The sequence below is a fragment of the Eulemur rufifrons genome, chromosome 25, assembly GCF_041146395.1.
Source record: "Eulemur rufifrons isolate Redbay chromosome 25, OSU_ERuf_1, whole genome shotgun sequence".
In the NCBI taxonomy this organism is placed as follows: Eukaryota; Metazoa; Chordata; class Mammalia; order Primates; family Lemuridae; genus Eulemur; species Eulemur rufifrons.
In genome coordinates, this window is record NC_091007.1 from 16,939,632 (window position 1) to 16,967,133 (window position 27,502).

Sequence of the window (27,502 nt, forward strand, 5' to 3'; positions counted from 1 at the left end):
ATAACAAGACAGACTAATTAACCTAATTTTCCATTGATCATATCATTAGAAAGTTATTCCTCCCATTGCATTAAGTGGTTTGCTGCCCTTCATCAACCACACAGCAGGCTAGGATGGCAATTCAGCTACTCTAGTGACTTCCCTGGCCATTAGTGTCAATGGTTATGTCTGCTACTCTATCACTATGCTCAATCATCCAGAGGAGAAACTCTACACCTACCTCTCTATCTATGTGCCTTGGAAAATGACTGTAGAGAGCTGCACCTTTCTTGGTGAACGTCCTCAACCCCAACAGAACTGTGTACTTTAAAAAGTGTAATCTGTCATCAGGAATAAGCCATTCCTACATCAAATCAACAGGCCTTGAAAAACTAGGTTGATCTCTATGGATTTCAGTCAATTATACTTTACATGTCAGTAAATAAGATGAATCATTAGGATCCACTTTAGTGACATTTTTATAAAAAAATGTTTACAGAAGATTATTTGGACCTTTGTTGAGCTAAGTTCAAACTAACACTTTACAAATGAAAAACATTACTATATCATTTCCATTGCCACCAAAGATTCCACATGCTTCCTGCTTTTCTTGAATCCAGCTTTACGTAATAAGGAAAAAAACCAACTATTCACCAAAAGGAATTAAAAAAAAATACTTCAGTGGCCAGTACCATTTCCTAGATCTGTTAGCTGTCAGTGTGTTACTTAAAGTTTTTCTCATTCTATTTTATTTTACCGAACTGAAAAGTGAACTGAAGAAAACAATTATTTTCTTGAATAAAATTTACATTTTTATCATCTTTTTACTTTCAGCAATACATAAGCTTAATAAAGGAGTTAGGTACTCCATTAATTTATTTCTTTCTTAAAATCAGAAAAATACTTTAGACTAAATGCTAAAGTTTTCAACTATATTGTTTCATTTCTTAGACCCTAATATATTTTCTCCTTAACTTGTAGACTCCATTTATTATGAACATTACTTCTAATGGGATGAACTGATACTGCTAATACATCTGCTTGGTTAGTTAATTTACAAATAGTGGTACTTACTGAAAAATTAGGAAATGGCTTTCATATAATTTCTGTCCTAATATTTAAAATAAAGAGTCTAATCTACTTGCACTTTTTTGAGTTTTGACTTTTAGTCAAAGGACTAGTTAGAATACAACACTAAAGCAAACTGTTCAGGAATCTCATTCTATTAATAAATTGACAATGGTCTGTTTTGTTTTTTGTAAAATTTAGAGAATTCTAGATTCTGATAAAGGAATCAGAAGGGTTTTTTTATATTCTAGAATCTTTTTTTTTATTCAGTCTACCTCTATCTCAAAAATATTTTATTAACATTCATGACTATAAAACAATTCATATTTGAATAAATAAAACTTACCACTTGGAGAATGTCTTCATCTTTTGGCATAACACTAAGTTCTAATGTTGTATCACTGAAATTGAATATACATATACACTATTTTAGGGGAGGTGCAAATATATTAGGAAAACTTAAAGGAAAAATATTTAACTCAGAAGTATTTTTTAAATTGCTTAAGAGTTTACTTTTGGCTTTCTTAAATCTTTACTTTTCAAAACCAAATCATCAGAATGAAAAGAAGTCACTTTTATATACATACATAAGTTGATTATGTACATAAGAGGGTACCCTACCATGTGTTTGTGCTATTCATTATCAGTCAAGTCTTCTTTATAACATGTTTCTAACTTAGAAATATAAAGTATGTTGCTTATACTAAATAGTCCTAGAACAAAACTCATAACAATATCAGTATACAATTATTTATTGTTTTATTCAAGACACAACACAAATTATAGATTTTTGTCACAAGTTCTGTTTATCAAGTTAGAAATTAATTAGCATAAAAACAACCAAAAACCCCTCAAATTTAACATTTTAATGTTAAACATCCTAATTTTGACATATCTCCTCTTGGCCTCAGAGGTGATGGAAATGAGTTCGCCATCACAACTACTGAAATAACTCACTTTTAAAAACTATATAGCATCCCAACTATTTGCCTTCTTCTCTCTGATTTAATTTTAGAGACTTTAAAGGAACAGCTCAAAATCTTATTTTATTTTGGTACTGTAAATTTTCTGTTAAAAATGATAGAGAAATTTCCCTGGGTTTTAAAACGTTCAAAGGGGTAAATGAAACTGCATCCTGTAATCTGGAATTACATTTACTTTTATTTTTAAGACGGATTCTCACTCTCACCTGGGCTAGAGTGCTGTGGCATCAGCCTAGCTCACAGCAACCTCAAACTCCCGGGCTCAAGCTATTCTCTTGCCTCAGCCTCCCAAGTAGCTGGGATTACAGGTGCATGACACCATGCCAGGCTAATTTTTCTATTTTTGGTGGAGACAGCATCTCACCCTTGCTTAGGTTGGTCCCAAACTCCTGAGCTCAAGTGATCCTCTGGCCTCAGCCTTCCAGAGTGCTAGGATTACAGGCGTCAGCCACCTTGCCCAGCCTGGAATTACATTTAGATGTGGCAAAGACAGTCCTACTATCTCCAACTGCTTTAACAGCTAATCTAACAACACCAGATAGATTTTTCCCACCAGTACAATCAAGAGATTAAGAAACATTCAAACAACAATCAAAAAAACCCAAAATAAGTTACCGGGGTCTCTTTTTGATAGATTTGAACCATTATTATTAGGTTCATAGATGCTTAGAGAATGGAAAACCAATGAGAACCACAGGTTCAAATAAATTTAACTAGTAAAATATGTAGGTACTTGTATTTCAATATTTAGAGTTGGTAGAAAATACATACTGATGTTTAGATAAATTCTTCTGCAAGGATACATTTTTACATTAATACACTGCAGAATCTCAATGGCTTTGTGCTGCATTATCCATTTGCTACCAACTGTAGACAAAAGGAACACAATTTTTTAAAAGAAAATAAGATTATGAAAAAAACAGTATTTCTCTAATTTTCAAATTGCTTTAATTGGTTGAAAAATTAAAACTGTCATTCCAAAACGTTATTATTCCGAAAGGTGAACTGTACCTGTAATAGAAGAATTAATGTGTATTTTGAGGCAAACAAAGATTAAGTTGTGGTTACTTGGAAAGATACTATCTTTAAAGAAGAGATATTAACAAATACACTAAAAATCCTTAAATTATCACCTGAAAAAACATATTGTTATATTGATGGTGATCTAAATTGTTTTGAGGAAAAGAAAATTTGGGTAGATATCCTGCGGCCCCTGGGAGACTTTAAATTCACCATCAACAGCAGAGGCAAGGTTTAAGAGTTGTTTTCTCTAATAATCTCATTAAATATTAAAACATTAAAGAGAATACTCTAAGATCAATTAATCATGATCATGTCATTTAATTGTAAAAAAAAAAAAAAAGGAAATGTATTAGGGCATTAGTGTAAATAATTTAGATTACTGCATGAACTGCTTTAGACATGGTTAGAGAAGAGCTTGATAAAAATCTTCAGAAAATAAAGAACTTCAACTGAATTATAGCCAGGTGAGTATGGCTAGCAGAAACAATTAAATAATCAAAAAGTTCCTGTGTTTGAATTAGGAAAGAACCTCTTACAATAATAAACTGGAAGTTGGACCCAGCTTCATGGCCTAGTCTTGACAGGAATTCAATATGGTAACATCTTTTGCTTCTGATTTCTTTATTTGTAATGAAAAAAATTTCTAGTTGTGTGGGTGAAAGAGAGTAAGATCAGTTATCTTTGAGGTCTCATAGTCACTCTATAAATCTGTATCTACCTTTAGAGCTCAAAATTCTATCCTTCTATAGAATGTAGGCAGATAATTGGCTTAAACAGACTTTCTTACTGTCTTGGTTAGAACAAATGAATGAATTTAGGCCAACATTATTCAATAAGATACTTAAAAGTAACAGACCTTGGTAAGAGGTTTTAAAATAATGTATACAATTTATTTATATATTTATTATACATTTATTGTTTCAAATAAAAGGGGGAAACAGTGTGCCTGTGTATTATTTCAAATAAAAGGGGGAAACTGTGTAAATCTAAACTGTGTGCCTCTCAGACTCTAAGGATTTTAATCACAAAGCTGATAAATCTAAGCCATCCTCGGGTAGCTGGTTCTTGGCAACCTGCATTTGCATTATCCACTGGAAGAGAAAGTTCCACATTTCCACGTCACCCCAAGTCCTTACAGGAATACAAGATTATATTAAATCTGGTTGCACTATTGATTTATAAAACCCATCTTTGGCCAAAAGCAATCAGGTTTCAAGAATCTTACCTGTTCTGAATTAAAGCAATTACTTGGGAATAGGTCTTGCCAATAACACTTTCTCCATTGACTTTTATAATTCGGTCACCTTCAAAAAGGAGTAAAAAAAAAAAACACATGAAGAAAGTCCTAAAGAAAGTCCCTTTTGAAATATTTCTTGAGTAATGCTCTTATTTTTAATATAGGATATATTAAATTTATTATAATAATATAGAATCCTAAATTAGTATAATTTATGATTGTTTATTATAAAATAATATTAGTATTCGCACTCATTCTTTAAAGTACCTTTTACAAAAGTCGATCTAAATATTAATATATCCAGCTTCTTATGAAATATAAACATGCTCTAAACAGGCGTTCTGGTCATTGATAAATCTAGAAATTTCAAAAGGCATACTTACCAGGTGACCACAGCTACACTATTTACACCCCATCAGTTGTTTCCTGAGTTGAAGAACTACTAGTAATTCCTGCACTTGCCTGGCCATTTCTGATAGAAAACGTTATTCAACAGGCTTAAAATATGGATTGTTTTTATTTTCTCCATGTCCTCTGACTTTATACAGCTGATTTTCTTGGAGTTTCCTCCTAATCTATTTGGCTTACCGGTTAGTCTGTACTGTAAACGTTAAATGTGGGGTGCACAGGCTTTTAATTTTATACATATTAACTTGTTTTTTCATTTTAATGGGGAAAAGGATATTGGATTATTCAAAAAAACTAAGAGGAGTAGAAAGGAAAAGACAGAGACAAAGGACAGAGGAAAAAGAGTAAATAGGGAAAGATGTACTTTTTCTGTGCTTATCGCAGCATCTCCATTTCAGCTTTCCAATCTTGTGAGGCTTAGACTATGACACACTCTACAAAAAGGAGTCCCATAAACACACTAACATACATATTATACATATTAGTGATATTGAAATTAGGCTTACTTTAAGTGTGATGGAAAAGATAATTAAAGTAGGTAATACATTAACAGTGCATCCTAATAAATCTTAGCAATGATACTCACTATTTATGATACTTGTAGCTGGAAATACATTTTATTGAAAAGGCAGTAAAAGTTTTTTTTGTTTTTTTTTTTACTAATTTTCATTTTAAATTGTTTAATGTTTAAAAACAAGAGAAAAGAGTATTTTAGACTGTGCACTAATATAAATGAAATCTCTACTTTGTTTTCATTAAAATCACAGATTGCAAAATATTTTAGAAAAAACAGCTACAAGATCCAGCCAGTGAGACCATGTCCCCTGATGGCTTCAGACTCAAGCCACTCTTTGTGTGACAAAATTAATTAATTCACCTCTGGCAGATCAGGTACTTTCAGAATTTGGTAATCCAAGATTATTTCAATTATGCCAGATAAATACCTTTATCATTTTGCTCTTTGTAATTCTTTGTCAAAATTCAATGTATGCAAAATGTGTTCCTTAAAAGAGCATCCAAGAGTCTATCTCTGTGGTAACTAAAAGTGCCCACAGTTTATCAATTTACATTGTTATTTCTGTTCAAACCCATCCATATGTGTATCAAAAAACATATAATTAGGTCTCAAAAATAGGAAAAATAGGCCAGAAGCAGTGGCTTACACCTGTAATCCCAGCACTTTGGGGGGCCAGGGTGGGAGGATCGCTTGAGACCAGGAGTTCGAGACCAGCCTGAGCAACACAGTGAGGCCCCATTTGTACAAAAAAAAAGGACAAAAAATTAGCTGGGCATGGTGGTGCACGCCTGTAGTGGCAACCACTCGAGAGGCTGAGGTGGGAGGAAAGCCTGAGCCCAGGAGGTCGAGGCTGCAGTGAGCTATGATTGCATCACTGCACTTTAACCTGGGCAACAGAACAAGACCCTGTCTTTAAAAAAAAAAAAAAAAAAGGAATGACAGATGTGAAGAAAAAGAAGCATACAGAGGATAGAAAAGGGAAAAACATGGAACATAAAGACGGAAGAAGAAATGCAGTGAAAAGGAAATGAAAAGGTATTGTTTAAAGAAGAATATCAGCACCTGTGCATAATCCAGCTTCAAAAGCAGGTCCCCCTTCTTTAACTTGTTTAACAAATATGGTATCCATTGGTTCCAAGCGGTTTCTTTGTTTTCCTGTGATGGAGAAAAAGCCCAAAGCACAATTTTACTTAATAATATTTTATTAAAACACCAAAATATAAAATGATATTTGAGACAATTAAGCAAAGATTTTTAATGACATGTTAAACACATACCCTGAATTTGGATACTAAGATCATAATGTAGGGGTTCTCATTAATTCAAACATTTATTTTGCTTCTTCTATAACATAACTATAACCACAACATTGTAATGGTTTCCGTTTACTGGGTACATTCTGTGTGCCAATTACTACACTAAATACACACATCTCAGAGTTCATTCCCATAGCAAGTAAGTATTACTACCACCATTCACAAAAGAGGAAACTGAGGCTAAGAGAGATTAAGTAAGTTTCCCCAGGTCACATAGCTGACAAGTGCGAAAGCTGATGACACAGACGGCACTCCTTCTACTGCTTTTTAACATTGTACTGTGCTAAGCATTAAGACATAACAATGAATAAGACACATTCCTCTCCTTTCGGGGACTCTGGCAAGAGAAAGACACACAAACAAATGACAGTGTATTATAAAAAACAGAGACAAATACAAAATACAGTTATGGCAATGAGGAGAGCATGATCAACTCTGTAGGTGAGAAATTTCACAGTCTGTTGTCCACGGATCATCTGCATGAACATCTAAGGTGCTTGCTAGAAATGGATGTTTTGGAGTCCCACCAGAAATCTGCTTTGTCACCAAGTTTCCCAGGTGATCCTAATACACTTTAAAATTTCAGAACTGAAAGTTACAGTAAAACAGAAGGACAGATTCCCAGACGAGAGCACATTTCAGCTAAGTGATAAATACCATGGTAAGTACTGTACAAAAAGGCAGACGGCAGTTCTCCAAGTGTGGGCCCCTGACCAGCGGCATCAGTATCACCTGGGCATGTGTGAGAAATACAAATTTGGGGACCTCGCCTTCGATCTCTGGCATCAGAAACTGAGGTGACTGTGATGTATACTCAAGTTTGAGAACCACTGAAGTAGAAGACACAGTCCTGACCCTTACAGAAGAATATAACTGAGAAAATAAGGCATATACATTTATGGAGTAATATAATAAAACTCATTAAATAGCAGTACTGAGCAGAAAATGATTCAGTGTCAAATACAAAGAATTCATAATTATTGCTGTATAAAACTGAATTATCATGCTTTATGCACAAAGGTGGCCCAAAAGAAGTTTCCTAATAAAGGAGTATCTATCAGTAGCTCCCGTTACAGACTTAGCTATTTATTCTGAAAGCAGCCCTCTAAAGCAATGAATGGATAACTGCTCAAGAAGCAATAGGGTATAGTGAGAATTGCTTGTTTTAGAAGCCACTAGACATGGGTTCAAATCCTTGCTTCGCCACTTGAAATTTTCTGCATGTGTCAGGCTTTATTTTTCTTCCTAGAACTTACCGCTCACTACCTAAAATTACATTTCATTTGCTTACAAGTTTGTTGTATGCCTCTTCCACTAAGATGAAGAGCAAGAATTTCGTAATGATCACTGACATCCACAGCACCTAGAACCATGCTTGGCACAGAGCAGGCACTGAATAAATAATTATTCAGTGAATTAAGACATTTATTACTTAGTTTAATTTGCGCAAACCTTCAAGATGGGCATTATGATCCTAACATTGTCATTGACTGAGGAAGAAACAGAGACTAAATAACTTGCAAAACGGCAGAGTAGGAATTTGAACCCAGGTCTGAAGTCAAATGTGGCATTCCATGCTGCTTCAAAAATAAATGAAAGTAATTCATTTCTCAAGCTTTACTGAATACAAATAGTCCATTTATAATTAATTTAAAAGGGAAAATAATTTCTTTTCAATTTTAGTCACTTAAAATGCAAACACTGAATTCTAATCAAGTTGGTGATCAGGTTAGGTCCCTCTGTGGCCAACCCAACAATTTACGACAGTTGGCATTAAAGGAAAACCATCTCTCTTCTTGGCTAGCAATCTGAAGGTTTAATAAGTTTGTTGCACCAAGTCATTGCTTTCATGAAAACATTTATGTAATAAAAGAGAAGAGACATTTTTCTTATTAATGTCTTCTAGTCCACTGTGTCTCAAAGGTGATTATATACTTATATTTAAAAATGCAAAATGTAAAATGACTACTAATGAATTCTACAAAATAATAAAAAGTTGGTTGGGTAGCAATGCAGTGACTTCTGAAAATTCTGATAGAAAATTTCACTTACACAGAATAGAGGTGGTCCAAAATAATTTGGTGTTAAACAAAGGAAATACTAATTTTGCAATGACTGCCGCTGTAAAGTCAGATACTTTGCCATTGACAAATCTTTCAATACACTATGCCTGAAAACATACGAAGATGGAACAGATTAAAATAGAGGCCAATCCTACAGCAAGTACTATTATATCTGCTGAGAGTTGTATCTATGATTCTTGCTCACTTTCCTTTCTGAGCTTTCTCCAAAATTCTGACTTGCTGCCAATATTATCCAATTCCTTCTACACAAGAGAAAAATTTCTCATAAGTATCCCTTAAATATAAGCAGATTTCCATAAAAAATATACTTCTCTTTAATTTTCATACTCCTTGACTCTATGTCTTGAGTTAAACACTTGGCTCATTAATTTTAAGAGTATCTTCTTTTTAATATATTGTAGTCTATAATTCTGCTAAAACTGGAAATCCAAAGTATCAAATTTAAAATATGTGTCATTTAATCTCTTGGGTCTTTAGTTTTTGTAAGTAAATGTCTAGATATGCAAAACTAAAAGACTGATCCCGAATTGTGACAATTCACCAGGAAAAATGACTCCTTTCTTCCCTGTGTGACTATTTAACAGAGCCAGATGGCTTCCCTGGCAATTCTTAGTAAAAGCTTCTTTCAATTCCATGTCTGTATTTTAAATTTCTCGAGTTTTTGAGAACACATGGGATGTGTTTCAAAGAATTGTTAAATACATTATTCAAGTGTCATTTCCTTGACCTTATCAAAAGGAAAATGTGTCATTTTAGAACATGCATGTAATTAAGTCTTTCTGCATATGCAGAAAAGAAAGTAAAAAGACAGTGATCCTTACATGGATGAGAAAAGGTCCCATTTTATGTTAGTTAATATATAATTAGTACAGACTTAAACAAGAAGACATAAAAAGCATATATAAACATACTTGAAGTTGAACATTACAGTTGAAATCAAGGAATGCACATGTGTTTACATTGTAGTAAATATGATCAAGTGGGGAAAAAATAACTTGAGTTTTAAAAAGTTAATTATACATACGTAGCGGCTGCCATCCAACTACTGAATGTCCAGGTGGATGTGATTTTTATTCTCTGTATATAGTATAAGTCAATAGTTAACACTTTGGGCCTTATAACTGTATCACATAGTTTAAAATCCCAGGTCTACCATTCATTTTCCAAGTGGGGTCCATCAGATTTTGCAATTCTTGATAATATTTAAACTAAAAATTATTAGTTGTCTATCTGAAATCCAAATTTAATTGGGCACTCTATATTTTATTTGGCAACCCTATCTTCAAGTGATTTTGGGCAAATTACTTATATGTGCTGTTTACTCAAAAATGAAGATGATGGTAATTATTCCTACCCGGCAAGGTTGCTGTGAGGATTAAAAGAGATAATCCATTAAAGCGCTTATATAATACCTAGCACACGCAGGTATTTAATGAATATTACTTGCTATTACGCTAGTCTACTTATAAACTTTCAGAAGGTTTATATACAGATCAGCAATGACCTAGGGTACACAGAGCTTGTCACACTGCAAGTGAGCAATAAATCCTGGCTGAAAGAGTACACATAAAACTCAACTGCCGTATTATGAGGAAGTCAAGGAATAATACAGGCCAAGGAAAAAAACATGCAAGAAAAGAAGGTAGAAAGGTAAGGGGGACAATTCCAAAAAAACCTTCCAGTAACTCTGACGCAAACTACACACCTGTCTTCAAAGAGACTGGTATCTAAAACCAAAGTGCCACATCTTTAGGCCTGTGGGCTTTGGCAGTCAACAAGGATGATTTAAATCTCTCTTCTTCTTTGGAGAATGCTAAAGCCAAAATCACTTGCAATGTTTAAACTATTTGAAAATTGAAGATATTAAATACACAAAGCAAACAGACTAAGCAAACAGATTACTTATAAGAAGCAGCGAAATTTGAACTATGCCAATTACAAAAAGGACTCTGCAATGAAGATCCGCAGAGAAAGAGATCATTATAGGTCAGGGAATCCTACAGTTCTGGGGACAAGAGAATATATTCCTTAACAGACTGAAAAAAATATATACTTTATACACAGAAAAGCCATCCCACATTTTAACCAAAAGTAAAGCAACAGAAAATAATGGCTATCACTAAGATTAGGCTTTTGTTTTGTTTCTTAGAATTCTCAAACATGGTTTGAAGAATTTCTGTAATCGAATCAAATCTTCTCTGCTTTTATGAGTTATTTCCCCTCAAAAAAGTATTCATTGATTTCTTCGTTGTTTAAAAAAAAAAAAAAACAAAAAAAACTCATCTCTACACAACGAAAAGCCATTGAAACGACACTTTACTTCAATATAAAAGTCAGATTAGACTTGGAAGAAGCTTACTCTCCACAAAGGTGGGAAACTAAAGTATATCACACAATTGAATACAAAAGCATCAGGCATCAATTATTTAAGGAAAGTCAATTAAATGGATTATTAAAATTAATATCTATTTTTCAGATAATCATTGAAACCCCAATGTGGATTGAAATATACATGAAAGTTAAGTCTGATGAAAAGGGGTATTTATTTCCCTTTGATGGAGAATGAATACATTGCCACAGGAAAAACAGCACGTAGACAAATTTACTGGGTGATGGTTGGGAATTGCAGGTCCATCAAGGCAAAAAACAAACATAAGGAGTAATAAATATCAAATTCAGGCTAGGGTTACCTGTGGGGGGGAAGAGAACAAGAAAGAAGTGGAATAAAAGGGCTTTAGCTATATTTGCAGTCATTTATGTCTTAGAGAAAGAGGGGGTAGGGGAGAGAAAAGTGGGTGGTTGGGGAAGATGCTGAAATGTTAAGATGACAAAGATGGATGGCAAGTATTTGGAAGTTACATTTGTTCCCCCTAAATCATTTGCCTGAATTATTTCATAACTATTATTTTTTTATTGTTGAAAACAGGACTCTAATTTTTATTTGGGGATTTGGTTTACTGATGACATACAAAATTATCTTAGGAGCCTAACAGGGACACATAGTCAACATTAAAAATCCATGTGTATCATAAGATAAACATATCCTATGTGACAGCTAAGCAGAATCCAATGTAAGAAGACTGGTATGGCAGATTATTAGTCTTTTTTTTTTTTTTTTGGTAAAGGTAGAAGCACTAAAGAAAGAAAAATGTATCAACTTATTAAATCTAAGTGTTCCCAAATTTCCCACTCAAGAGTCCCTCACTTTGAGTGGTAGCTAGCATTTTAAAATTATATCTCCCACGTCTCCAATCTGCAGATCCAACAATTAGCATGAGATCCCAACTCCAAATTCCAATAATCTCTAGATACTGTAAACAGACTGTCCAGTCTCAATCACATCATATCTATTATAAGCAAAAACATACTATCTCTACTCAACCTGATCTTTTAAGCAATAACAAATGGAACAAAACAAAATGATGTTATATAAAAAAGCAGACCATGTTCTACCTTAATCATGTTAAGCTTTCTTTCAACCCACACCCAACTAAATTTATTTAACATTTTATTGTGACAAAATGCCCAGCATATACAAAAGCAGGGATGACAATAGAATAAAGCCCCATGGACCCAGCTTAAATAATTATGAAAAGTCTGTCAATCTTGGTTCATTTATATCCACCCACTTTCTTTCTAAAACACTTAAAAACAAATCCCAGATATGTCAACTCATTCGTAAATACTTTCAATACTTCAGTATACATCACTAACAGATAAGAACTTCACTTTTTCTTAGAGGAAGGACAACAAAATCTTTTAACAGTTCCTCATAGTAGGTAGCATTCTGCACAATGTGGGTTTCTAATATTAGCTACCAACAGACCCAATCTTCTACTTGTATCTTCCTCAATATCTACTTACAAAAAGCAATATGTCATGACACAGAAATGACAGCCCCCCAAAGCTATGAAACAAATCTATAAAGTTTTCACAAGTAAAAATCACAATAGAAGCTACATTAAGTTTCTGAGCAAGTTACCCACTCCCAGTGCAACCGCTCTGCCTATCTATTCAAACTCAGCGAGCGCACACATGCAAGAGAACACACGCTACGCGAAAATCTCCAGCAGACAGAACGGTGTCTGGCATAGAATGGATGTTCAATAAATATTTGCTGACAGATTCAAATTAAGGCCCTGGAAAATGCCAACAGTAAAACTGCCCAAAACCAATTCAGAGACTTGTTTTCGGAACAAAGCTACTGTACCACAACCAATCTGAACTACTTCCCTATAATGGTGTAAGAAAAATGCTGCCTCTCAACAGTAGTTTAAGTACACCACCACTAGGTGTCAGCTGTGAATCAAAATTTTCTGGCAGTATAAAGTAGACAAGCAAGACTGTGGAAGGGTGTATTATTCATTCGACAAATACTATAACGTGCCAAGCACCGAGTATCCTACAGTGAACAACAGAGTCCTGGGATCTGCCTTCTAGAGTATTTGAAGTTTGTGCAGCATCACATTTGTCCCCTTAAGTTTCAGGATTTTCACAAACTACACAAGGGCTGTCCAGAAAGTATCCAGCCATGGATACAATGGATATTTTTTTTTTTTCTTGCCCATCCTCCCCTCCTTTATCCTGTTTCAAGTGAGGATTTAGTCACCTGTCTTCTCTAGGACCTCATTCCCATTATTCTCTTTTCTCTTATGTAAAACTTTGGTCAATCCCTGGGCTTCTCTCCAAACCTCACAGATATACAAAGGCTTCCCAAATTTAAAACAGCAACAAAAGTTCTCTCCACCCTTTCCCATAGCTAATGTCTCTACCCCTTCATTTTCACACTTCTTGCAAGTATAATCTATACATGCTTATCTTCATTGACCTCAAATGCAGAGTTTCTCAGATATTAACAAATATCTCCTGGGTGCAAAATCACCACCTACCTTACCCCTCAATCCCTCCTCGTTGAAGTTCACTGCTCTGATTTATGTTCCAACCCACAGATACTTGCTGTCCTCATCCCTTCTGTCCACTATATTGAAACTGTTCTCAGTAAACTTTATCAATTTGCCATTTGTCAGGCCTGGTCCAACAGTATCTTTCTGGTCCCCATCCTAACGAATTCTCCATGACAAATAAGTTTTCCACTTCCCCCTTGCAATTATCACCTCTTCATTAGCAAATCACCAATTCCTCCTGGTTATCCTTGTACCTTTCCACTACTTACTCTCAAATTTCCTTTCTGATTCTTCTTTCTCCGACCACCTCTTAGATTTTATCTTACCTAGGTTCCTATCTTTATGCTAAATGTCTCCCTGCTGTCTGTGCATGGATTCATTTATGCCTAGGATTTAATTATAACATATGCAATGATGACTTTCAAATCTATTTTTTTTTTTTTTTTGAGACACAGTCTCACTCTGTTGCCCGGGCTAGAGTGAGTGCCGTGGTGTCAGCCTAGCTCACAGCAACCTCAAACTCCTGGGCTCAAGCGATCCTCCTGCCTCAGCCTCCCGAGTAGCTGGGACTACAGGCATGAGCCACCATGCCCGGCTAATTTTTTCTATGTATATTTTTAGTTGGCCAGATAATTTCTTTCTATTTTTAGTAGAGACGGGGTCTCGCTCTTGCTCAGGCTGGTCTCAAACTCCTGAGCTCAAGCAATCCTCCTGCCTCGGCCTCCCAGAGTGCTAGGATTACAGGCGTGAGCCACTGCGCCCGGCCCAAATCTATTTTTAAACCCCTAACTGTCCCTATGAGCTCCAGACTCAAATTTTCAACTAGTTACTGAACATTTTACGGGCATCAGAAATGCAATTTAACCCAAACTCAATTCATTTCTGAGGGGTGAGGGAGATATGTTTCCCTTCCTGTATCCTTCAATCCTTCAGGTAACGGCACCTTCACCAACCCAGTCACTCAAGCCAGAAAAGCTAAGCACAGTCCTTCATAAGTCATCCTTAACCAGTGACATACAATCCATCCAAGTCCTTCTACCAAATCTGGGCAAATATAACTTCTATATATTTCTGAAATCTGTTCTGGAATGCTATTTTCCTTCCTCCTGATAAAATCCTATTCATCTGTCCACAGCCTACCTGATGGACATCCCACCTGAGAACCCTTCCCTGGTTGGCTAAATGATTCCTTGTTTGGTAATCCTGCAACTACTGTACGTGCCTTCATTTTTGCACTTATGCAATTATTTTACCTTTCATCCTCCACCAGACTAGGAGCTTCGTGAAGTCACAGCCCGTGTCCTATATATATATACATTTTTTTTTCATTAAACGTATACATGCCAGGAACTATTCTGCATTTTTTTTTTTTTTTTTTTTTTTTTTGCTCAACTAATGATGGACTCGGTTATGTCCTGGGTTTGAAGAAAAAAGGAATAAACAAAACCAAGTCTGCTCTACATTCCAACTGAGAGAAAAAAGTAATACGAGAGATGGTGATAAGTGCTACGGAGAGCAATTACCAGAAGGAGAAAGAGAGGGACAGTAAGAGGCAGGGCTGTTTTTATGAGATGATCAGGCAAGTCCTCTCTGACAGGTGACATTTGAGCAACTCTGAAGGAACGGAGCTTAAGAGACCGTATCACTTCCTTCCCAGCAATGAGTTTAGTGGCTCATGCAGTGACTCAACAGATGTTTGCTAAGTAATGAATAAACAAGAAATCTTTTTCTCAACTTATTCAGCATTTATATGTAAATATTTCTTCTGTTTTTATACCAAAGATGAAAAGTGATCTGTTACAAGTAGAGACTGTAACTATTACAATTAGCTTTTTACTAACCAGATTTGTGAATCGCATGCTTTCAATGTAGACTAGCTGGACAGCAGTCAGAAAGAAAATGGGACTATCCGGCTCGGTACATTTGTGATCAAGATGTTAAGTTACAGAGCAGCTAAAAAGATGGCTCAACTTCTATAAAGTCAGCTCTTTTAGATTACCTTGCTTTGACCATTACACAATGTGTACATGCATTGAAACATCAAATTGTATTCCATGAATATGTATAAGTATGATGTGTCAGTTATAAATTTTTAAAAAATAATTTTAAAAAGACAGCTCAAAATCACCACAGGGCTGCCTCTGGAACGTTCTACAGAGCAGTTATTTCCAGAGGTGAGAGTAATGTTCCAGAGAGCATTAATACTTTTATATCCGTATCTTGTTAGTTCTCTGAAATCCTAAATTTCATATTTCTTAAAGGTTTCAGAACCGTAAAGAGATTTTCTTAAATCGCATTTATTTTCTTAACTGCCAAATTATTAATAACTTCATGCAGTGTGTCTTTTTAAGTCTTAAAATCTCCTAAAATTAGCTTTCTCACAATGCCTGCTTTAATCCAATTTCATCCTCTTAATTTTAGATTACTGTAAATACGGTTTCCTGAGATTTTTAAAGTGAAGTTAAGAGATTTTTCTTGACCTCTCATCTAACTTGTCCACCTTGCTTTGCCAGTTAATTTTATAAAGAGGATGTCCAAATTCCTATGTATGCCCTGAATTACCATATTTTTTCTTATTATTGTTCTAGCTTGTGCACTCATCAGCTAAGTGAAATTTGATTTCTAAACCAAAAAAGTGCCACTGACACTTTGTGTTAGCAGAACTGATGCGAAAAATTGAAAGAGAAATAGGAAGGCAGTAAAGAAACTTGTTTTCTTCCTCAACAGCAGAGGTACAGATACTAACATGCTAAATTTTACAGCTTTGAAAACAGCCATTGTGGAAGAGTGCCAAGTCAAGATGGTGGTCATCAATGGAGAAGTCCCAGTGTACCTCCCTCTACTCACTACATCTGCTTTACAAACATTTGAGCTCCTACTGTATGTATCATGTACTTACTAGGCACTGAAGATTCAGCAATAAAAGACAATTACCATCCTTAACAATATTTGTTCTGAAAGTAATACATAAAAACATTCTTTTCAATAAACATCTTGATTAGTCTAAGTATGTAAGAAAATTCTACTTTGCATGTTCTAATATCCAATATTCGCCTCTTGTTTCTCTACTTTCCTTCATCAGATTTGTGCTGCTGCCACCACCTCCCCCTAAGACAGGGCATGTCAAGAGGCAGAAATTCTATACTTGTTTACTACGTAGCATGAACCATCACTCAGATGAATTTTCTCCAAAGTCTGAGTAGGGATTTTCTGGTAGAGAATTGGGGAAAGGGTCTGTCTACATCTTTTCCTAATTGTGAAACACCAAACAATCTACTCTAGCATGCACAAGACATCCTTCCAAACATTTGAGAACAGCTATCGCTTTCTCCCTAAGCATCTCTCTTTCAAGCAAAAGTTTCAAGTTCTTTCAATCTCTTTTAAAAATACATATAGTAGGCCAAAATTCACATATATTCTTCCCTTCTGTCCTTTATATCTGAGGCTCCCAAGTGTTTTGACCATGTCCTAGTTAGAAGATGACCCTGGAGCCCTCCTTTCCCATATTTTCCCACCTGTCAACTAAAAACGAATAAATAGTCTGAAGTTAACTTGTTATTAGCAACGTGTAGAATCACTTAGTATCTTGGTGTGTGCATATATGTGTGTGTGTGTGTGTGTGCATAAGTACATACACTTACACATTTTACATTAGGAAACATTGCCCATAATAGCAAACTACAAATAATTTGGTAATTTTATTACAACTACATTTGAATGAGACACACATATGGACAGCAAATCATCAAATGATGTATCAATGTACTAGCCAATTGGGCTGGTATAGAGGAATAGCTAATTTATATCTGATTCATAATGCATATACATTTAAAGCCTAGCTACTAGAAAATTATATCCCAAAATACTGTTGATACCAATGAAACAATACATGTCCAGGCCACTGAATGTGAGCTTCCATTTTAAGGCCTTTTCCACATGGCAGGCAGAAGAAAAAGCCCAAGTCCTGTACAGTTAAGAATCTATTAAGAGATGCTTCTCCACACTTAAGAGTAAGAGTAACTAGAAATAATGGGTCCACCAACCCAGAGGCTACCTTGGTGCTCTGCAAAGTAGGAAAAAATAAAAAGGAGGGGAAAAGAAATTTCTAGCAGGTGGCTATGGTCCAAACTGCACATGGATTTGTAGGCTAAAATCAGGTAACAGCCTCTCTCTGGACAAAAGCAAACACTAGTCTCCTTGGAAAAAAGATTTTTTCATCCTAGATCTCAAGGAATTCCCAGTAATAATTTTTGAAGGTCAATGAACACAAAATAGTCAAAAAATACATGGCAAAAACAATGGCACCATCACTCTGAGCTAAAACCACCAGACTAAACAAACAAGAGGAAAAGACCCACAAAGACACCTGGTAACAGACACAGATTATAATACAACTCCGCTTACCATGTTTGAAGAAATAAAAAAATAAATCTGAAAGTGGCAGAGACAAACTATAAAAAGTGATCAAGTGTATTTGGTGTAGAACCCTAAAGAACTTCTAATAATCAAAATTTAAAACTTAACTAAGAAGAAATTTGCTGGGCACACACTGAAAGACATTATGTAGAATGCAGACCAGAAAGACAAAAAGAAGAAGAAAAACAGAAAATAAAGAATTGAGTGGCCATGGGGGACGGAGTAAGAAATTCTAATACATGTATAATTGGGGCCTCAGAAGAGAAGAGAACAGTAGGAAACAGATAATACATGAAGAGACATGATGCTGACTGAAAATTTTCTAGAACTGATAAAAGATATCCATCCATAGATATGAGAATCTCAATGAATCCCAAACAAGAAAAATAAAAAGAAATCTTCACCTAGACTCATGAAATAGCTAAGCATTAGAGATACAGTAAAAATCATATAAGCAGGTATTTCTTAAAAGTTTACCCTCAAAGAAGGAATAAACCAAAATATGACTTCTTACTAGCAATAACAGAAGCCAAAAGAGTAGAATAATATCTTCATATTATTGAAGAGTTCTATACCTACCAAAAATAACTTTCAAAAATGAGGGCAAAACAGACATTTCAGAAAAACAAAACAAAACAGAAAACAAAACCTGAGAGAACTGCAACACAATATAAAAGTAACATGTAGGTAGTAGGGATATACTGGAGTTAACATGTTCTAAGTAAAGTCCTTATATTGTTTAATAAAGAATAAAGTTTTAATTACCATTAGACATTGAGTTTGCATATTATAATATCTAGAATATCCACTAAAAGAATACATATTATTTAACCTTAAGTAGAAAGTATAAAAGAGAAATGATTTTTTTAATCTCAAAAAGGAGAAAAATATAACAATGTCTGAACCAATGGAGATCTTAAAATAAAACTGAAGATTAAACAATAAACACATGGTTAATTACATCAAATTTGAACAGACAAAAATCTATAAATCTACCTATGGTGAACTAGCTGGTTACAGAATCAACTCTTGCACCCACGAACCACCACCAGAAAAGCTAGACAAAGTATAAACGACATTGTGTGAAGGCATCGGAAAGCTACCAAGGCAGAGATGGCTGAAAGAGACAAGATCCCAAACAGAAGGAAGTCCAGAGAGCTGAGCCCAGTGTTTGCATTGCTTTTTGCCTTAAGGCATCTGTTTGCAAAGTAAGGGTTGGGAGACTCAGCAGTGACACAGAGCTTCCATCCATCCCAAAAGGCTGGGGAACCAAGAATGGGAATTCAGGGCCAGCGGAGGAGGAGCGCTCTGGAAAACACCATATGCTTTCAGGTGGGGCCCCCAAATGAATACGACCTTTGAGCGGTGTGAAAAAGAAAGAATCCAACCGTGTCCAGCATGGAGATGTGCCACTCAGACTTCCTTCCAAAGAACCTGCTGCTGGGAACATAGTGACTGATGGCCCCAGCTGCGACCCTTTGGATCCACCACTATGTTCACACTGAGGCCACGTTTCCCCATTCCTGCCGAAAGCAGGACTCCTCTAACACAGTGTTTGCCTGAGGACCCCTCACTGGCCTAGCAGAGACCTTCTTAGATGTCTTCTGTAGTCCGAGGCCCTTCCTGCCAATCGCTTTCCTCCCTCTCTTCTGTCACAGGGGTCAGACCCGCATCACGGTCTGAAGTTTTCCCCTGTCCTGTCCTGCTCACACCTTCCTTGTCCTTCACAGGCATTTCCTCCAATAAATCTTCTGCCTGTCTCCTCCTGTCTTGCCATCTGCTTCTGTCTTGGTGTCTTCTACTCAGAAGACCCAAAAGGACAAAACAATTATAAAACGACTAAGGCCCACCTTTAGGGGAAGGCAATCCTTGAAGAGAGATGAAAAAATTCTAAAGAAAACAGAAAACCAAATCTGGTGATACATTAAAAAGCACCATACATTATGAATAAGCTGGGTTTAGTCCAGTAACGCACGGCTGGTTTAACACGTCCAAACTGAATCAGCTCACTTCAGCAGCACACATACTAAAATTGGAACAAGAAGATAAACATGGCCCCTGCACAAGGATGACATGTAAATTCCTGAAGCACTCCATATTTTTTAAAAAAAAAGAAAACTAAATCAATATAATTCACTATATCAAGAGATTAGGGAAGAAAAATCAAAGGATTATCCCAAAAGATACAGACCAATTTGACACTCATTCATGGGAGTGTTGAACTCATAAATTGGAAGACACACAGTATTTCAAATACTCAAATATTATAAACAATATAAAACTAATCGACATTCTAGCAGGATTTCTGTGTGGGTATAGAAACTGAAAACCCAGTTCTAAAATTTGTATGATGCTGCAAATGGACAGAAACAGTCAAGCCAATCTTGAAAAGCAAAAGTGCAAAACTTATTCTACCCAATAGCAACACATTATAAATCCACAGTAATTAAGATAGTGTTGTCTTGGTGTAAAGAAAGTGATCAGTGAAACAGAACAAAGGATGGCAAACTTTCTATAAAGAGCCAGACGGTAAATATTTTAGGCTTTGTGGGACACATACACTCTCTGTCGCATATTCTTCTTTTTTTTTTTTTAAATAGCTCTATAAAATATAGAACTATTCTTAGTTTGGAAACTGCACAAAGAGCCACAAGCCAACCCCTGGAAGAGAAGAAAGTCCAGAAAAAGACTGCACATGTACAGATACTTTATGATCAAGGTGGTATTATAGAGCCATAAAAAAAGGACAGATTTTTCAGTACATAAGTATGGGGCCAAATAAAAATATATATGAGCAAAAAATTAATCTTGACCTTATACCACATGCAAAAGTAATCAATTACAGGTGAACTGTAGGCTTAACTGTGAATAAAGCACCTTGAAGAACATAGAAGGATATCTTTATGACCAAGAAGTAGAAAAAAATTTCTTAAATAGGATTCATAAACTGTTAACTATAAAACAAAAGACTAAAAATTCAGATGACATTAAAATTATAATTTTGATAAAATTTCCTTATGAAAATTACTAACATGAAACTGAAAAGCAAGTCACGTACTGGGTATCTGCTATATGTGTATAACTGACAAAGTCCTCATTCAAAATATTTAAAGAACACCTACAAATTAATAATAAAAAAACTGCAAGTTACAATCCAAATAAAAGGTAATCAACCTCATTAGTCTTCAGAAAATCTAAATTAAAGCTACACTCCATACCACTGTATACCCACTAGAAAGCCTGAAATTTAAAAGACTGATAAATAGCAAGTGTTAGCAAAGGTAAGGAGCAACTGGAACTCTCCTACACCATTGGTGAGTACGTAACTTGGTACCATCACTTCAGAAAACCGTTCAGCAATATCTACTAAATGTGACTGTTTGCATATCCGTGACCCAGCAATGCCACTCCTAGATATACATGCCACTAGAATAAGTACGTGTGTGTACAAAAGTACATGTTCAAGAATGTTCATAGAGGTACTGTTTGAAATAGCTAAACTCTGGAAAAAAAATCAATGTCCATCAACAGTAGATGGAGAAAATTGTACATTTTCTTTTGTTGTAAATCAACTTTGACAAATGTGTACACCCATGTAACCATTACCACAATCAAGATACAGAATATTCCCATCATGCCAACAAGTTCCCTTGTGCCCCTTCCCCGTCAGCTCAGGCAACCACGGACACCTTTAGATTTGCTTTTCCTAGAATTTCAGATAAAAGGAATCAGACAGTATGTACTCTTTAGTGGGCTTAGCTTCTTTCACTCATCAAAATGTTTTTGATACCAAGAGCATGAGCAAAAACATAAAAAGTGAATAAACTGTATTTCATCAAAATTAAAAACCTTTGTGCATCAAAAAACACTATCGAGAAAATGAAAAAATAACCTACACAATGGAAGGAAATATATGCAAATCATACATCTGATAAGGGTCTAAAAACCAGAATATATAAAGAACTCTTACAACTCAACAACAAAAAGACAAACCACCCAGGTAAAAAATGGGCAATGTGAGAGCCATGCCAACAGCAGCGCCCTGGGAATCTAGAACACTGGAATGAGGGAAATGTGGTCTTCACAAAATAGCTCAACAGAAGAACTGTGGAGGCTATGTGGGATTTGCCAATCTCCCAAAGTACACAGATCAGTGAAGAAAGGGTTTGAATTCACACTATGGTAGTAGGGGAATCTGGACTGGGAAAGTTGACGCTCATCAACTCATTCTTCCTCATAGATGTGGATTCTCCAGAGGCCCCAGGCCCTTCCCATAGAATTAAAAAGACTGTACAGGTGGAACAATCCGCAGTTTTAATCAAGGACGGTGGTGTTCAGTTGCTGCTCACAATAGTTGATAGATAAGATACCCCAGGATTTGGAGATGCTGCAGATAACAGTAATTGCCGGCAGCCTGGCATCAACTACATAGGCGGTAAATTTGAGGACTGCCTAAACGCAGATCTCAAGTAAACAGACGTCAGATGCTTGATAACAGGGTGCAGTGTTGTTTAAACCTCATTGCTCCTTCCGGACATGGACTTAAACCACTGGATATTGAGTTTATGAAGTGTTTGCATGAAAAAGTGAAAAACATCCCACTGACTGCCAAAGCAGACATGCTCAAACCAGAGGAATGCTAACAGTTTAAAAACCAGATAATGGAAGAAATCCAAGAATATAAAAGTAAAATACAGGAATTTCCAGAAACAGATGAAGAAGAAGAAAATTCTCCTTTTAAAAAGAGGAAAGACTGTTTATCTCTTGCTGTGGTAGGCAATAATGCTAGCACTGAAGTTCATGGGGAAAGGGTCAGAGGAAGGCAGTTTCCCTGGGGTGTTGCCTAAGTTGAAAATGGTGAGCATTGTAGTTTTACAATTCTAAGTAATATGTCGATAAGAACAAACATGCAGGATTTAAAAGATGTTACCAATAATGTACATTTTGAGAACTACAGAAGCAGAAGACTAGCAGCTGCAATGTGTAAGGCAGTCGATCACAGCAAGACTAAAAGGCAGCTTACTAAGAGCCCTCTAGCTCGAATGGAAGAAGAAAGAAGGGAGCATGTAGCTAAGATGATGGAGATGGAGGTAGAGGTGGAGCAGGTGTTTGAGATGAAGGTCAAAGAAAAGGCTCTAAAACTGAAGGACTCTGAAGCTGAGCTCCAATGGCATCGTGAGCAAATGACAAAGAATTTGGAAGCACAGCACGAAGAATTGGATGGAAAACATTGTCAGTTTGAGGATGAGAAAGGAAACTGGGAAGCTCAACATATTTTAGAACAATAGACTGTTCAAGAATCTTGAAAAAGAACAAGAAGAAAGGGAAGGGTGTGGTGGCGCGTGCCTGTATTCCCAGCTATTGGGGAAGCTGAGGCAGCAGGATCACTTGAGCCCAGGAGTTCAAATCTACAGTGCGCTGTGATTGTGCCACTGCATGCCAGCCTGGGTGACAGAGTGAGACCTCATAATAAGACAGAACAAGAAGGATGAAAGAAGAAGGAAAAGAAAATAAAAAGGAAGAGGAAGAAAAGGAAGATCTTTTAAACTCTCCATTGACCACAACTTGTATATCAGTTGCCAGTACGCCAGCTTGGACATCAGTGTTTGTTGGATCCATTTGACTAATTACACCAGATTTATCCATAACGATGAATTTAACAGCATGACAAAATTGTCTGTTATTGTTCTTGATGGATGCCTTGAATTGTCTAGGGTGCTACGTACTTAGAAAGTAACAGCTCTAAATACCTTTCTTACATTTTCTTTTCCTTTTTTAATTAAACAGATATCTTCAATTTAACGCAAGAGAACATTTTACTGTTGTACAATCATGCTCTAGTGATTTGATTGTTTATAGGATATTCCAAATAAAAGGACTCTGGAAGGTTTTCATTGATGATAAATTCCCATATGATAGAAACTATGCTTCTCTATGATAATTATAATATAAAGGTTCCATTCAATGTGGCCTATACAACAACGTAATTTAGTTTAACACAGTTGACTCTATTTTGTGACACTTCCATTGTTCAAGAATACACATGGGAAAAAAAAACCTACATGCTTACAGTGAATGCAGGGAGTTTGGATACAGAGGTTTGGATACTTTAAATATATATTATTCTTATTTATTGCCCTCTTTAGCCAGAATCTCATTCCTGTTTCACTTTTGAAATAACAACTTAGATATTTTCCATATATTGGCCCTGCTAAAATAGAATATAGCACCCTTCATATGATAGGAACCAACACAGAAACTTTCCTTTAACTCTCTTTGCACTTCATGGTAAGCAGCGGGGTGGGTGGGGTGGGGAGGAGGGAAGCATTTCTAGCTCAGTTCTAGGCCAAACTGTGAAGCTAATGACCAACCTGCTTCTACCTATATTCAGTCTCTATTAGAAATGGGAATCATGGCCTCTTGAAGAGAAAAAAAAGTCACCATTCTGCATTTAGCTGTACTCATATATTGCATTTCTGTATTTTTTATTTGTATTATAAAAAATTCACATAATAAACAATGTTATGATGTAAAAAAAATAAAAAAGGGCAATGGACTTGAACAGACATTTCTCCAACGAAGGTATACAAATGGCCAAAAATCACATGAAAAGATGCTCAAAATCATTAGTCATTAAGGAAATGCAAATCAAAACCACAAAGAGATACTACTTCACACCCACTAGGTTGGCTAAGACACAAAAATGGAAAATAACACATGTTCGTAAGGAAGTGGAGAAATCAGGACCCTCACACACTGCTAATGAGGCTGCAGAGACGGTGCAGCTGCCGTGGAAAAGAGTTTGGCAGTTCCTCCAAGCATTAAACACAGAATTACCATACGACCCAGCACATCCACTCCTAAGTATACCCTCAAAGAATCAAAAGCAGGGACTCCAACAAATACTTGTACATGCATGTTCATAGCATTCACAATACCCAAAAGGGGAAACAGCCCAAATGCCCATCGATGGGTGAATGGATAAATAAGTTGTATCTATATACACAATGGAATATTATTCAGCCATTTAAAAAATGAAGTACTGATACATGCTATACACGGGTAAACTTCAAAAAGGTCACACTAAGTGAAAGAGCCATACAGAAAAGGTTATATATTGCGTGATTACATTTAAATGAAATATTTAGAATAGATAAGTCCATGGGGACAGAGACACATTGGTGGTTGCCAGCGACTGGGGGATGGGAAGAAGGGAAAGTGACTGTTTAATGGACATGGAGTTTCCTTTCAGGGTGATGAATATGTTTTAAAACTAGACAGAGGTGGGTAGATGTATAACATTTCATACGTGTTCTTTAATTCTGTACGAAATGCCACTGAATTGTTCACTTTAAAATGGTGAATTTTGTTATGTGAATTTCACCTTAATAAAAAATGTTTTTGAGATCCATCCATGTTGCTGTATGTATTCCACTGTATGGATATACCACAATTTATTCATATGCTGATGAATAATTTGAGTTGAATAAAGCAGTTGTGAACATTCCTATACAAATATTTTTGTGGACATGTTTCATTTATACTGAGTAAATACCTAGTAGTGCCCTTATTGTTTCATAAAAGTGAAAAACAATACCAAAAAAAGGTGCTATCAATCATAAGACTCATAGGTATCAAAAAATAACTAAATCAAAACCAGAAAGCAATTGCAGATATTAAAAGCAATAATGCTTTATCCATAAGCAAAGGCTCAACAGAATTAAGCCAGTAACACATGTTCAATTATGAAGATGGAGAAAATTAAAGGCCATCTATGAAATGCTAACATTATGTTAGTTAAAACTGCATCTTAAGGATGAACTAGGGATCTTTTAATATTGTTTACTTTTAAGGAAACAGAACTCTCTTTTTTCTACATTTTCAAGAATGAATTATGTGAGAGTAAAGAACTTTCTGAAGGGCCAGGGCATACATTTAGGAGGAAACTCTAGAACCAGACTGCTTGAGTTTCAGCCCAGCTAAAACTTACTTCCTACTTAAACACTGTGCCTCAGTTTCATTTAAAAAATGGAGATGATAATAATATCCTCCCCAGAAAGTTGGTGTGAGGATTAAATAAGTTAATTCATGCAGTCTTAGAACAGCACCTGGCACATTGTTAAATTAGCCACTGCCACCACTACCATCATCATTATTGTCACCATCTTCATCATCATCATTCTTCCTACTTCCTAAAATATCCTCAAGACTAAGACACCTATGGTTGTTCTACTGAACAACGTTAAAAGTTAATAAGAACATGCAACTAATTAGTATATTTACCTAACTGCTGGAGAAACTCAAATAGTTTAAATGGTCAATATAGTTAAAAATGGATCATAAGGGGTTCATTCAATTCGCCTTCTCAAAGACATCAGAAAAGAGATCCTTGGAGCTCAGTTAGTATTGCTACATTTTAAAAACAATATAAACATGCTTATACTATCTCACCCCCAAACCTCAGACCATAGGCCTTCCCATAATAAGATTTCTTCTTGCAGCAAATTTTCAGGTCCATATTTTAGTGTTATATTATTCTGAAGAAACAGGTATTCAACCTATTAATAGAAATCAGTAACATAAAATATACTCAATTTTCTCAGCTTTACAAAATTGTTCTCTGCATTAAACTGAAGAACATTTGATCTCTAAAACATGGTGCTGTCGAGCTGGCATTAGATGAACTGTGTCAATCAGATTTTTCTCTCAGGAATTTGGAAGTATTATGTTGAGAAAGAAAGGCAGAAAGATGATATAGTGAGGGGTGTGCCTCATACGGCGATCAGCTCATGAAAAAATTGCATATAATCAAACTTAACTGTGAACATCTTTCAAATCATCCGTAAAATATCAGAATTTGGGCTTTGGAAGCTCAAAATCCAAGATGATGTTGTTGTTGTTGTTGTTGTTGTTGTTGTCGTTACTCTTTGCATTTAGTAGCTATCCAGGTTCCAATTCTGGTATCTGTGGGACCCTGGGTATCCTCTAGCTCTGGTCTTTGAATGTAAAGACGCAGTTGTTTTCTTACAATCAACATATCTTTCCTGAGGTGACTCGGGGGAGTTTTTCTTGCCACTATTAGAACACTCTAGCATAGACCACAGAGCTGTTTAGTCAGAAACAACTGCAATCACAACACAAAGTTTTACTACTGAGAAAATTTATAGAATCCTCCTTACTTTTTTTCTACTATTAACATGCTTGAATATAAAGTGTAATGCCAAAAGTTATTTAACTACCTTAACAAAATGATACACCTATTTTAGAACAATGAAAATATCCCAACAACTAAACCAAGATAGAATTTTAACTCATGGAATAAGGAGGAGAAAAATTAACAGTAATTACTAACCCTCAATTATTCTTACTTTGATTATTTATGAATATTTTCTCCAAAGATATAAGGGACAATAGGATATTAATTATCCACAAGCAACTATTATCACCAAAAAATATTCTTCTACTTAAATGACCTTTTTCTTGCAAATATATTTGCATCATAGTACAGAAAACTAACCAGTAAGAAGAAGAAATAATTTTAAAAGCCTAAGAGAGTGCACACATAAA

At 35.6% G+C, this 27,502-nt stretch overlaps 1 protein-coding gene and 2 pseudogenes across 7 annotated transcripts in view; 2 read left to right on the forward strand and 1 right to left on the reverse strand.

The window, feature by feature from the left end:
* ARHGAP21 (Rho GTPase activating protein 21) overlaps nucleotides 1–27,502 on the reverse strand; it is a 125,615-nt gene that overhangs the window by 45,910 nt on the left and 52,203 nt on the right. For all 7 annotated transcript variants that reach the window (XM_069458889.1, XM_069458885.1, XM_069458891.1 and 4 more), the window contains 3 exons: nucleotides 6,278–6,370; nucleotides 4,279–4,357; nucleotides 1,394–1,448 (listed from right to left, as the gene is read on the reverse strand). In XM_069458889.1, coding sequence (XP_069314990.1) covers nucleotides 1,394–1,448; nucleotides 4,279–4,357; nucleotides 6,278–6,370 — 227 coding nt within the window. The remainder of the gene's footprint in view (nucleotides 1–1,393; nucleotides 1,449–4,278; nucleotides 4,358–6,277; nucleotides 6,371–27,502) is intronic.
* LOC138375435 (U6 spliceosomal RNA) lies at nucleotides 19,940–20,038 on the forward strand (annotated as a pseudogene).
* LOC138375248 (septin-7 pseudogene) lies at nucleotides 22,030–23,427 on the forward strand (annotated as a pseudogene).